This window comes from Gopherus evgoodei, chromosome 1 (assembly GCF_007399415.2).
Source record: "Gopherus evgoodei ecotype Sinaloan lineage chromosome 1, rGopEvg1_v1.p, whole genome shotgun sequence".
Classification (NCBI taxonomy): domain Eukaryota; kingdom Metazoa; phylum Chordata; order Testudines; family Testudinidae; genus Gopherus; species Gopherus evgoodei.
The window spans coordinates 40,353,438-40,366,800 of record NC_044322.1 but is presented as its reverse complement, the minus strand read 5'-3'; the positions used below and the strand labels follow the sequence as shown (position 1 = coordinate 40,366,800).

The 13,363-nt window shown below is 43.0% G+C and overlaps 1 protein-coding gene across 1 annotated transcript in view; it reads left to right on the top strand.

Annotated features, from left to right (window-relative positions):
- Positions 1–3,730: 3,730 nt before the first annotated feature.
- ATP8A2 (ATPase phospholipid transporting 8A2) overlaps positions 3,731–13,363 on the top strand; it is a 591,777-nt gene continuing 582,144 nt past the window's right edge. The window contains exon 1 of the mRNA XM_030562288.1: positions 3,731–3,788. Coding sequence (XP_030418148.1) covers positions 3,746–3,788 — 43 coding nt within the window. The 5' untranslated portion in view covers positions 3,731–3,745. The remainder of the gene's footprint in view (positions 3,789–13,363) is intronic.

Genomic DNA, 13,363 nt, shown 5'->3' with positions numbered 1-13,363 from the left:
CTCACTGGCTTACACCTCTCCAGGTGTGACAGATGCTGCCTCCACAAACAGTCATCTTAGGTGCTGCTGGCATGGCCAGTGAGAGACAGGGAGAAGGTTAAGGTGTGGCTTGATTACAATCTACAAGTATCTATGTGGGGAACAAACATTTAATAATGGATTCTTCAGTCTAGGAGAGAAAGCCAATGTGAACCAATGGCTGGAAGCTGGAGCTAGACAAATTCAGATGGGAAATAAGGTATAACTTTTTTAATGGTGAGAGTAATTAACCGTTGGAGCAATTTATTCAGGGTGGTGATGAATTCTCAGTCGCTGAGAATTTTTAAATCAAGATTGCAGGAGTGTTAGAAGTAAGGGTGCTGGGGTTGCAGGATCACTCCCTGCCTTAAAGTGGTTTCCATCATATATTGGGCTTTCAGTTTTGTTCAGTGGCATTCAGCACCCACTACTATAAAAATTGTTCCAATGCTACTGCAAGATGGGATGTTTTTCTAAAAGATCTGCTCTAGGGATTATCTTGGGGAAGTCTGACCTCCTGTATTGCACAGGCCATAGACTGTGTGGGCATAATCATCCCCTTTGGGATTGTAATCTATGAATCAAAACCAGGTCTCCCATGTAACATACAGCAGGGAACTACAACTAGGCCACTGGGCAGGCTGGCTCTTGCTAGCTTTAATGTGATGCTAGTTGACAGGAGCACTACTGGTAGCACACACACAAATGGCTATATTTTATTGTGCTTATGGATTCATCTGTAGAGGATGGATAATGCTCCTGAGAATTTGAGGATTCCTCATATTTGCACTAGGATCTCCCTCATGCATTATGCAATAGTAATGTTTCTTAGCGATGGGCAGAGATGAATTAAGGCTAAATGGGAGCTAGTGCATTTAAAATCTCAGGCTACTTCCCTCCAAGGGACACTTTTTGTTGCTCACCCCCAGCAGGTTCTTCCTCAGCACTCCTCCCCCCCCGCATCTTCTCACTCCTGGATCTTTGATCTTACTCTCACGTGAGACAACCCTACTCACTCCACCTTAGCAATCAGCCAGTCTGCTATACTTACTACTTTACCTTTGACTCACTGTTCCATGCAGTCTCCCTCTGACCTTGGGGAATGGATCCTACTTTAATCCATCCTGCTAAAGGGAAAATCTGAAGAGATCTATAGATATGCTTTGGATAAGCATCTGAAAGTTCAGATGTGTGTTGAAACTTTTGGGAGCTCTTTCCACCTCCCTCAGTCTATAACCTCAGGGTGCAGAAGGGGAGGGCAGTTATCTCAGGAAAAGCCACTAAGGAGGTTGGTGCAAATTCAAATGGTTCACAATCTCCAGTTGCCTTTCTCAATACCCACTCCTGATTTATAGATTCCACAGCCTTACCTTCCTGGCAGTGCGTAATTGGTAATGAAAGAGGTGCTGGGACTCAAACCATTTTTTAACGTTCATAACTGATGCTGCAAGCCCAAAGGTGCTGGAGCTATGAACTGCCAAGCCTAGAGGTGCCAGGATTTAGCACAAATTAAGCACTGCTTCCTGCACAACTGTCCTGCAATCAACCTCTTCCAACCACAGATATGCCACTGAGGCCTAGCTGTATTGCAGCCACTATGTTGGGCCTGGCTACTGCAGATTCCAAAGGGAATCCTTTGGAGAGTATGTACTGAGAGAAAGGATGGTCCAGTGGTTAGAGTGGTCGCCTCGGAGACAGAAGATCTGAGTTTGAGTCACTAATCTTCTTGAGATTTCCTATATGATCTTGGGCAAGTTACTTAACTGTTCTTTACCTCAGTTCCTGGTCTATAAAATGGGGACAATACACCCTTATGAGGGTGTTGGGGGAGTAAATATACTGAAAAAAATTATGAGGTGTTCAGCTATGATAGTAATGGGGCCTACAATGGAGTAGGCGGCTATCACAGGTCTTGGGGAGGAAGGAAGCAGTGGAAGCAAGGAATGAGGGCAGGACCTTCTCCCATCCATTCTGAACTCAGAAGAAAAGATTTGGTTCAGTCCAAATGATTGCTGAATGTTTCCTGCAGTGTTGTTGTAGCCATGTTGGTCCTAGGATATTAGAAAGACAAAGTGGATGAGGTAATATCTTTTATTGGACCAACTTCTGTTTCTCTTCTCACTGCAGGCCAGTGTCTCACCTTACTGCTGGCCCCCATGTCCCTCCCAGACCCCTTCTCTTGGGGTTCTGCCCCCCTGCACTACCCCACAATCTCACTGGGTCTCCTCTCCCCAGGGAACCCCCAACCCCCTATCCCCACTTCACCTCAGTCTTTGGCTACTGCCAGTCTCCATCTAGCCCTCACTCACTGGGGCGGACTGCAGTATAATTGCCACTCATCATCAGCAAAGAGGGTTTAGACCTGCTGCCTCTGCCTACCCTTGGGCCACCCCTATGCAACTCCAGTACCTTCTCCAGCCTTTAGCACGGTCTGTAGCCTGGGAGTTTTCCAGGCCAGAGCTCCCCAGCTCCGCTGCACTTTAGGTACCCTGCTCAGCTACCAGCCGCCAGGCCCATCCCTCTCAACATCTGGAGAGAGACTCTGCCAGTTCCTGGCTCACTGGCCTTTTATAGGGCCAAGTGTAGCCTGATTGGGGCATGACCCAGCTGCGGCTGTTTCCCCAATCAGCGAGCCTTTAACTCACAGCCCCAGCCCTCTCCCACCCCGCTACGTCCTCCCACAAGGCAAGCTCTCAGCAATCCCAACCACAAGGCAACTCTGCAACCCCTCTCCCCTTCAGCAGCTACTTATAGTATCTAGAGAGATAACACATATAGATAAGATTGATAACTTGTTTTTATTTAAACTCTGGAAATAGAAACACTGCAGCATCTTTAGTGGGACACGAACTTTTAACATTAGATATCCTGGTGCAGGGGTTCCCAAACTTGGTGCGCAGCTTGTTCAGGGTAAGCCCCGGCGGGCCACGAGACGCTTTGTTTACCTGATCGTCCACAAGTATGGCTGCTTGCAGCTCCCAGTGGCCACAGTTTGCTGTTCCTGGCCAATGGGAGCTGCAATGGGAGCGGCGGCCGGGAACGGCGAACCGTGGCCACTGGTAGCTGTGGACGCTTAGGTAAACAAAGTGTCTCGTGGCCCTCCCAGTGCTTACCCTGAACAAGCCGCGAACCAAGTTTGGGAACCCCCGTCCTAGTGTATTGTGATAATAGTGCAAATCTTTGGACCCAAGAAAAAAATGGCAGATTAAATTATTTTTCTGGCAACTTGCAAATTCATTAAAAATCCATTAAAAAACCATCCAAGCTGGTAAAATACCAGCCATGTGATAACCCTTCCCCACCCCCAGGTAAATGAATGTCAGAACTCTTAAAAGGTCTGGGCTTAAATTCTGTTTGGATTTCCTTTTGTTTAAGAATTATGCTGCTTTAAAACTCAATGGAGAGGGTGGGGGGAGAGGGAGTAAATGGTTCAGATTGTTAGTTTAAAAATTGAAGTGCAGAACTGTGCCTGTAACGTTTTTTAAAGCTGAAATCTATCAGAATGTTCCAGTCAGAGCTACAGCCCTCTCTTTATGTACCACATACTCTATACCTTCCTTCTGTAAATCAAACACAGAGCAGTTTGAAAGTGCAAATCATATATTTCACAGATTTACCAGAGGGATCATTTTAATCAGCTTTGAGCCCACTAATGCTGTAGAAACCTTTCAAGCACTGCTGCTGTTTTCATCTTCACGCAGCCAGTGCAAAAGCCAGACTGAACACCATGCCTCTGATAGTCCACCGCTGGAAGAGATTCGTCTCAGTAGGTAATTGTACAGTTGTCAGCTGCTTTTGTTGTATATGTAATGTAAGTGTGGGTGAACATAGAAATAATAAGATCAGTATTTTTGAGCAAAAAGTCAATTGGTATTCAGTAAATCTTTAATTTGCTACTAGCTATAAGCTGTAGGTTGTAGGCCTCATCTTTGAGTAGGCACCAGAATACAGATAGTTTTCAATTTTTGATATACAAAATGATAATGTTGGTGTTTGTTTTTCATTTTCTGTTTGAAGTGTTAGCTTTTTAGAAAGCAAGATCATAGCTTCTTGTACCTTAGTCTGACAAATATGAGAGTAGTCAATGAATTCCACAGGAATGGATACACTGCAGTAAGAAAAAATAGCAGTTGTGTGCTGCAATATTAATAGACAAATAGTATGGGCCAAGGATATTTTTAGCCTCAGCCAATATTAATAAAGCGAAACAAGGCACAGAAAGAAACATTATTGTTCACCTCTTTTAAAGATTAGTTCTTTCTAGCAATTGTTTTGGGGAAATATCTGATAAGTATGTTTTCAAATATTTCTTTTTATTCAGCCTATTAGATCTATTCTATGCATGTTATTTATTAATTTTACATCTATGGCTCATAAATGACAGGAATAACTAACTAGCTAACTGTCATAGGCATTACTGATCTGAGTTATTATTTAGAGCCAGATTCTGATACCCTCTCTCACCCAGAACAGTATCTTATTTGAAATCAGTGGAACTACTAAAAGAGTAAGGAAATACCCTTTATGAATAATGGCTTTGGAATCCTGGCTGTTAATGATTTGAAGTATGAAAATGTGATGACATAAGTGGTATAGATTTATTTTAGGGCTGTCAATTAATTGCAGTGAACTCAAGATTAATCACAGTTTTAATCCACTCTTAAACAATAATAGAATATCACTTTTAAATTTATTATAAATATTTTGAATGTTTTTCTACATTTTCAAATATATTGAATTCAGTTGCAACACAGAATACAAAGTGTACAGGGCTCACTTTATATTATTATTTTTGTGAAAGTGCAATCTACAAGTCAAAGCATGAAGGGACATAATAATATTTAGCATATCTGGCATGTAAATACCTTGAAACGCAGGCTACAACAGTGCCATACGAACACCTGTTCTCACTTTCAGGTGACATTGTAAATAAGAAGTGGGCAGTAGCATCTCCCGTAAATGTAAACAAAGTTTGTCTTCGTGATTGGTTAAGCAAGAAATTGTAGTGAATGGACTTGCAGGCTCAATTTTTACATTTTTTTTTGAGTGGTTATGTGAAAAAAATTTCTACATTTGTAAGTTGCACTTTTATGCTAAAGAGATTACACTACAATACTTACTTGTCTGAGGTGAATTGAAAAAATATTTTCTTTTTTACAGTGCAAATATTTTAATAAAAATAATATCAAGTGAGTATTGTAGACTTTGTATTCTGTGTTATAATTGAAATCAACATATTTGAAAATGTAGAAAAACATCCAAAAATATTTACAATACATATAAATTGGTATTCTATTATTGGTTAACAGTGCAATTAACAGTGCAGTTAATCATGACTATTTTTTAATCTCGCAATTGAGATTTTTATTTATGTTTTTGATCAATCTAATAAAACTCTGAAACTACAACTAGTAAAAGGGAAGGAAGAAAGGCTTTAAAGCGTGGAGTTTGAAAAGTATACAGTTGCTGTTATAAATTAGTGAGTATAGTGTGAATGGGAGAATGCCTAGAGTGTAAAATTTAGAGGAGAATGATCTCCTATGGACAAAAGCCACTACCATCTAGGATAAGGCTCAGGTGGGTGTAAGGGGTACACAGCTTGCTTTTTATTTTGCTTTAGCAATACAGTCTTCGTCTGTCGCGTGTTTAGTTGCAGATAGGTGCTCTATGTATGTGCATGAAGATATGAAGGATCAGAGTATATCTTTTGTTAAATTTGAATTTCAGAGAAATGTTAAACATTTTCTGTATGCAACTTTATTATAATCTTTATGCAACATGACTTATGTCTCAGACCTAAAATTGGCAAAGTAATTAAAAATACATGAACTGAGTAACAAGCAAAGATAACTTAAAATATTTTAAAAGATGAAAACGAGAAAAGATGAAAACTAGGAATGAGTTAGATGAGAAGCAAAGTCAAGAAAAACACTCACTCCAAAGAATTATACATACTGTGGGAACTTCAAGCAGTTTGAGGTTAGGTGGGGACATACAATAACAGCAGTTCTGTAAGATGCAGTTGAGCTATACTATGGAGAGAAATATAAATCAATGTTGTAGCCCAGTGCACTTTTATGGTCTCTACTTGTTCTCTTTCCAATGTGCCTTTTATTTGTTTGTGTGGTATTCAAAGAAAATATCTTAAGGCAAAGTTTTTCACTGGGCTTCATAGGACATCCTACAGTCTTGGGCCTTATAGGACACCCTACAATCATGGGCCGTTAAAGCATTTACTAAGTCAGTGGGAATGGATCAGATTCTCTGCTACAATAAGTATTTGTTACTCAAGATTGTTTAAAACTTGTTTTTGTGTGTGATTTTTTTTGTCAAGGTCTGTTGAACTCAAATGCCTATAAACACTTGGGCTATGTAGACATGCAGATTCACCCCTGCGGTGCCTCCTGCTGGTCTCTCAGGGAATTAGCTCGATTCCTCTGCAGGCTGGTGATCCACTACTGCTTGGCCCCCTGTATCCCTCCCTGGACTCTGGTGCCCTGTTAGCTGGCATGCTGCCCTCTGGCAGTAACCCCTTTCTCTCAGGGTCTCCCCTCCCCAGAAAACCCCCACCCACTATCCCTACTTCACCTCAGTATCAGGCTACTGCCAGTCATCATCTAGCCCCCACACCATGGGGCAGACTGCAGTATCAGCTTACTCATCACTGGCAAGGTTGGGTTTGGACCGACTGCCTTTGCCTACCCCTGGGCTGCCCTCTGCAACCCCCAGTACTTGTTGGCCTTGTGCCAGGCTGCAGCCTGGGGCTTTCCAGGCTGGAGCACCTCAGCTCCTCTGCCTTTCCCGAGCCCTGCTCCACTCAGGTACCCTGTCTCTAGCTCCCTGCAGCCAGGCCCTTCTCTCTCTACAGGAGAGTCTCAAAGAGAGACTCCTGTCTGCCCCTGGCTTCTCTGCCTGTATACGGCCAGCTGAGTCTGTTTGGGGCGTGGCCCCAGCTGCAGCCACTTCCCTCAATCAGCCCAGCCTAAAAGCTGCTTTCTCCAGTCACAGCCCCCAGCCAGGCTGTTTTTAACCCCTCTGGACCTGAGCAGGGTGACCACTCTGCTACAGGCAATAATATGGCTTTATTAAAGAGTCCTCTCCCCTACAACACTTTCTCAGTTTTGAACACAATCCTGAGACCTCCAAGAAGTCCTCTAACAAAACCAGGAAAGATGAGATTTGACATTCACGATATTTCTAATGTAAAAAGCAAAGTAAAAAAAAAATTATAAAGAGACACAAAGGGGCACAAATTCAATTTTTTCCCCTTTATATGTTTCCTTTAAGTCTAGGTGTCCTGATGTGTCACATGATAGCACCACTGTATTCATGGAATCTGCAAAATAATAGAATTGCAGTTCTAAATGAGAGTGCACTTAGGGCCTGATGTAGCATCATTGATGTCAGTGGGAGTTTTATTGTTGACTTGAATGGGAGCAGGTTCAGGCCCTAAATTGAGTTGTGTGACATGACATAATATATCATGAAGTATATGGGAGTAACAATGATATGACCTCTTTTTTCTTTTCTTTTAAAGTATGACGTAGCCAGAAAAGTGACTGTAAAAATGGCAAGACTTTATTCACCAGGTTGACTCTCTGTGTATCTTTGAGCCATAGCTGCTCACTTTATTGACACAGAGAAGTTTCTACTGCTGTTAGCAATGGAGAGCCAATACAGCTATGGAGGAATAAGCTGGATTCTGTTCCTTGTGCCTCGTCAACAAAATTGCCAGGTTTGATTAAGGAATCTTTGTTACTAATGATGATCTAGGAGTTTGAAAGAACATAGCTTGATTTCCAGATCCCAAGTTGAATTTGCATGTTGAGCAGTTGGCAAAATAGTCTTCTGGTGTAAAAGGAGCAAATTGGATATGGAATCTGTGACAGAGTGGGATATATTTATATGAAATTGTAAAGTATATATATTTTATTAGGACCATAATTTTGTATTATATAGTAACTCCTCATTTAATGTTGTCCCACTAAACGTTGTTTCAGTGTTACGTCCCTGCTCAATTAGGGAACATGCTTGTTTAAAGTTGTGCAATGCTCTCTTATAACGTCATTTGGCTGCCTGCTTGTAAGATTCTGTGGAAGAGCAGTGACTTGACAAGGGAGAATTGCATGAGTTCCGCTTCTTTGCCTCCTCCCCCACCCTCCCAGAAGTTTCCCCACTGCCAAACAACGCTTTGGACTTTCTGGGATGGAGGAGGAGGAGCAGAGACGCAGCACTTCCCCGCTCCTGCCTCTCCGTCCCAGAAAGTCCTAAGCATGAAGTGATGGGAGGGAGGGGCAGGAGTGGGGAAGCCCCATGTCTCCACTCCTCCCCCGCCCTCCTGGAAATTCCTGAATGCCACTGAACAGCTGTTTGGCAGCTTTTAGGACTTTCTGGGAGAGAGGGGCAAAGCAGGGAAGCACCGTATCTCTGCTCCTCCCCCTTCCTCCCAGAAAGTCCATTTGGTGGCGCTTAGGGGATGTGGCATGCTCTGGAGAGGAGGTGGAGTGGGGGTGGGAAGAGGTGGACCTGGAGCATTCCTGGCAAAATCCGAGCCTGTTCTCCAGGGAAGCTGCCACTGCTGCTGCAAAGGTGCTTCCTAGTGTCCTTGCCTGCAGCGGGCTGTGCCTGTGTGGGGTAAGCCAAGGGCACTTCCCAACCACAGTACTGTACAGTATATAATGCCTTTTGTCTGCCCCCCCAAAATTTCCTTGGAACCTAACCCCCCTCATTTACATTAAATCTTATGGGAAAATTGGATTTGTTTAACATTGTTTCACTTAAAGTTGCATTTTTCAGGAACATAACTACAATGTTAAGTGAGGAGTTACAGTATATTGAACACGTCTAACCTTTCCCAAAGCAAGCCTACCGTGATCAAGTATCAGAGGGGTAGCCGTGTTAGTCTGTATCCACAAAAACAACGAGTCCTGTGGTACCTTAAAGACTAGCAGATTTATTTGGGCATAAACTTTCATGGGTAAAAATCCTCACTTCTTCAGATGCATGGAGTGAAAATTACAGATGCAGTTATTATATAATGACACAACCTATATATAATTATATATCGTTATATAATGCCTTCATCTGTAATTTTCACTCCATGCATCTGAAGAAGTGAGGTTTTTTACTCATGAAAGCTTATGCCCAAATAAATCTGTTAGTCTTTAAGGTGCCACTGGACTCCTTGTTGTTTTCCTATTGTGATGTAGTCCAGGCATCTTCCCTGCCTAGGAAAGATTCCTTGAAGGACTAACACTGAGAAGCCATCACAGAACAATCTGGAGCCATCACCTTTGATTTTCTCAACTACTCGCCCAACTCTACGGAACAATGTTTTTTCTATACAGAGGCCTCAGGGTGTCTGGTGGATCTGCAGCTTTTCAGCCAAGTCATGTGGCAAAAAGAGACAAACTGTATTTAAGAGGGTGCTTTTCTGAGCAGGGGCGACCGCACATGGCCTCATGTAAGAAGGACAGGCTTGAGAGAGAGCCTGGAGGAGAGACTCTTCCTAGCCTGTAATGCTGACAAACCTCAGACTCTTAGAAGGGGTGAGATCAGAGTAATCCCAAAGCTTTTATTTTGCAAAGACTTGTACAATTCTGTTGCTTTTTAAGAGTGAAGTGATTGTAGTTAAGAAATTCCATACTAAATCTGTGTTCCACCATGTTGCCTCTGAAGGAATTAAGCTAGAAGCCAGTGTGTCCTCAGCTAAGTGAAACTCTGAGGAACCATTGGTAGCAAATAGGGGGCTTGGGAGGTCTGAGGTGCTGGTTTTGAGGACTAGGGCAGCTGAACTGCAGAGTCCCAAGACCCAAGGAAGGGCTCAGACAAGAAGTCTGAATTTGGGGGTGTGCCCTAGAAACCCAAAGTTAGAAGCAGTGACTAGACACCAATCCAGTTGACTTGAAAGCATGTATGACCCAGTGTTTGAATCTATTTACAACAGACTGGTGACCCTCTAGAGAGGGATTGGGCCAGATTGTAACAATCCATAAGGAAGATTAAACATGGACCCCCAGAAAGTTACTGTTCAGAATATAACTAACTATAAATCCAGCCGCTCTAGCAACCTAGGTTTTTATATGGCACCTGTGACTGTAATCTATGTTGATCATCACTGAATTTATTCTTTTTAGTTGATTAGTGCAGTTCCTAAACATTGCTGAAACATAGATAGTGTTTCAAAACACTGGGAATGGAATTAAAGGGGAAGATTCTGGCTGTTAGTCAGCTGACGGTTAGATCAACTCTGAATACATTGTTACAAAAATGCTTTTGTTTACATTTTGTGGATCTCTTTTGTTTCTGATATATTCTGGTAAAGTAGCTAGATTCTAAATTCTGTCACCCCTCTGCTAAGTGGCAGTAGATTTCAGGGCCTTGCAGGTTGGTTTCTTGTTGGAGGAGAAATCAGTGATGCCAAATTTGGGTATTTTCTTACTGTAACTTGTGTTACATGCCATGCCAGCTGACTTGGGCTAACATGGCTACGGGGCTGTTTAATTGAGATGTAGTCATATGGGCTCAGGCTAGAACCTGGGCTCTAGGATCCTGTGAGGTGGGAGGGTAGGACTAACAACAAATTTTGCTGTAAGCGGAGGACTTATCAGTTGGAAGTGACAGAGGACAAGAAAGACCTGAGTGAATCATTTGATCCCAGGATGACTATGTGCTGCCAGTATGATGTGACTGTGAAAAAGGCAAACGCAGTCCTAGGATATATCAGGTGAGGTATTTCCAGTAGAGATAGGGAAGTGTTAGTGCTGTTATACAAGACAGTGATGAGATCTCATCTGGAATACTATGTGCAGTTCTGGTCTCTCATGTTTAAGAAGGATTAATTCAAGCTGGAACAGGGGCAGAGGCGGGCTACTGGGATGATCAGAGGAATGGAAAACCTATCTTATGAGAGGAGACTCAAAGAGCCTGGCTTGTTTAGCCTAACCAAAAGAAAGCTGAGGGGAGACATGATTGCTCTCTATAAATACATCAAAGGGATAAATACTAGGGAGGAGGAGGAGTTATTTAAGTAAAGTGCCAATGCTATAAACTGGCCATCATCAAGTTTAGGCTTGAAATTAGGTTTCTAACCATCTGAGGAGTGAAGTTCTGGAACAGCCTTCCAAGGGAGCAGTGGGGGAGAAAACCTAACTGACCTCAGGTCTGAGCTTGATAAATTTATGGGGGGAGTGGTATGATGGGACTGCCTACGACTGCATGTAGCCAATCTGCGCTTGCTAGCAGCAAATATCCCCAATGGCCAGTGATGGGACACTAGATGGGGAGAATTTGCCTGGGATGGAAAATAGCAGTCTTAGCTCATTCGTCCATTGCCCACAAACCAGTGCAGCACTACTTGCTACAGCATAGTTTATGCTCTTTTCTCCAGTCTAGTTTTAAATGCCTCAAGTGATAGAACTTCTGCACCCTCCTTCAGGAGACTGTTCCAAACCTATTTGATTTCATCATTTGCACATTTTTTCCCAATATTTAGCCTAATCTTTTTGATTGATTTCCCCATTAGACCTAGGTAGATAAACCCCTGCCTCAGAAAATCTGCAATCTTTCAGACCTAAATACGTGTTGACAGTTGTCATAAGCACCTTTCACATGAATAATATTTTTAGTTAAGCTATTTCTTTAGTTATTCTAATGAATCCCTGAAACTGATTAATAATTTTGGTTGCTCTTTGAATTCTCAGTAGTTTGTCTATATCTTTTTTTCTGGGGAGTTCAGAGTTAAAGACTATTCTATTTGTATCATTGGAGCCATGTAGAGAAAAGCTAAAACTTCGCTGTTACATGAAGGCATAACATGGTGTATACAGCCCAAAATTGCATTGGTATCTCTTATACTACCACCAGTAGACCTGTTAGCTTTACTTTCCCTCATTAAATCTGTGGTTTTGCTTATTTTTCCTCATACGTTACCATCCAGGTTAAATCTTATATGACAACTTTCCATTTTAAGTCCGTCTGTGATGTTTCTCTGGTCTTACCTTGTGTTGAAAATAACGTCTATTTTAGGCCTTGCTCCAGCAACTGACCCAATGTGGGTGGACCCCCCTTCTGATGTTGAGTTTATTTACCATGGTACTCATCTCTTCTAGATCAGTAATGAAATGGTTAATAATTTTAGGCTGATCACATATCCAGGTGGCAGCCTAATGGACACCTTGACATAATTAGAAATATTGATCCTTATCATTGTCTGTGTTGCCTTTCAGGCATTTTCCATCCCATGTAATAGGGATTATAGCCAAACCAATTTGGATTAATTTGTAAACAAAGATTTCATGAAAATCTTCATCTAATTTCCTCCCCAACTACATTATGTTTCCTTCATCCAGTAATATTGTAATTCTGTCCAAAGAAGTGAGCACATAACAGGGAGTTTTGCAAGGGAGTTCTCCAGGTGAAGGAGGAGCACATACAGCATTTCTGGGGTAAGTGACTGTCTGCAGTGTTTGTGTTTGTGTTTGGGGGTTACTTGCTGTGTGCTGAGCTTGTGTTTGTCAGTCTGTTTGGTTTGTTCGTTTGAATGACCATGTGCTGTAGCTGGCAGTTGGAGGTGGAGCTGCTAGGAAGGTTTGAAAGCTAGAAGCCTCTGGTAATTGGCTGAGCCTTAACCAGTGGGTGGGGCATTCACTCAGGCCAGGGCTTTATAAAGCTGCGCACAAGCGACCAGGGAGCTTAGCGAGCTTAGCGAACAGGAGCTGCTAACAGGGAGTTTTGCAAGGGAGTTTGGAAGGGGAGTAGGAAGGGAGGGGGGGTCCCTTGTCAGTCTCATCTGTGACCCATTGGTCCCCTGAACCTATAAACTGAGCCACATCCAAAACCTTTCTGTTTACAGCAGAGCAGAGCAGACAGGGAGCTGTAGACGGGAATTTGAGAGAGTTTGACAGAGGGAGGCTTACAATGGTGAGGAGGACCCGCAACACCTGTGCCAGCACTGCTTCTGTCTCCTCCACCTGCGCCTGTAGCCAGACAGAGCACCAAAGCATGGATGCTTTTACCCAGATTCTGGTGTGGGCTTGCAAAGACTGTAATTTGCAATTTCCACTTACTGATATCCAGGCTGGGGGTGGCATCCAATGTGAAAGGTGCCTACTGGTGGAGTCTCTCAGGCAGCAGGTGGGAGAGCTACAGGAGGAGGTGGCTAGGCTGAGGAACATCCATATCCATGAGCAATTCCTGGACAGTATCCATGTGGAGACAGCTGACGGTGCTGTCCCAGTTGACAGGACTACCGACACACCAGTGGAGGAGGAGATGCCTCAGGGTGTATCTGACACACCAGTGGAGGAGGAGGCACAGGGTGGACACAGCCAGCTGGATACTTCTA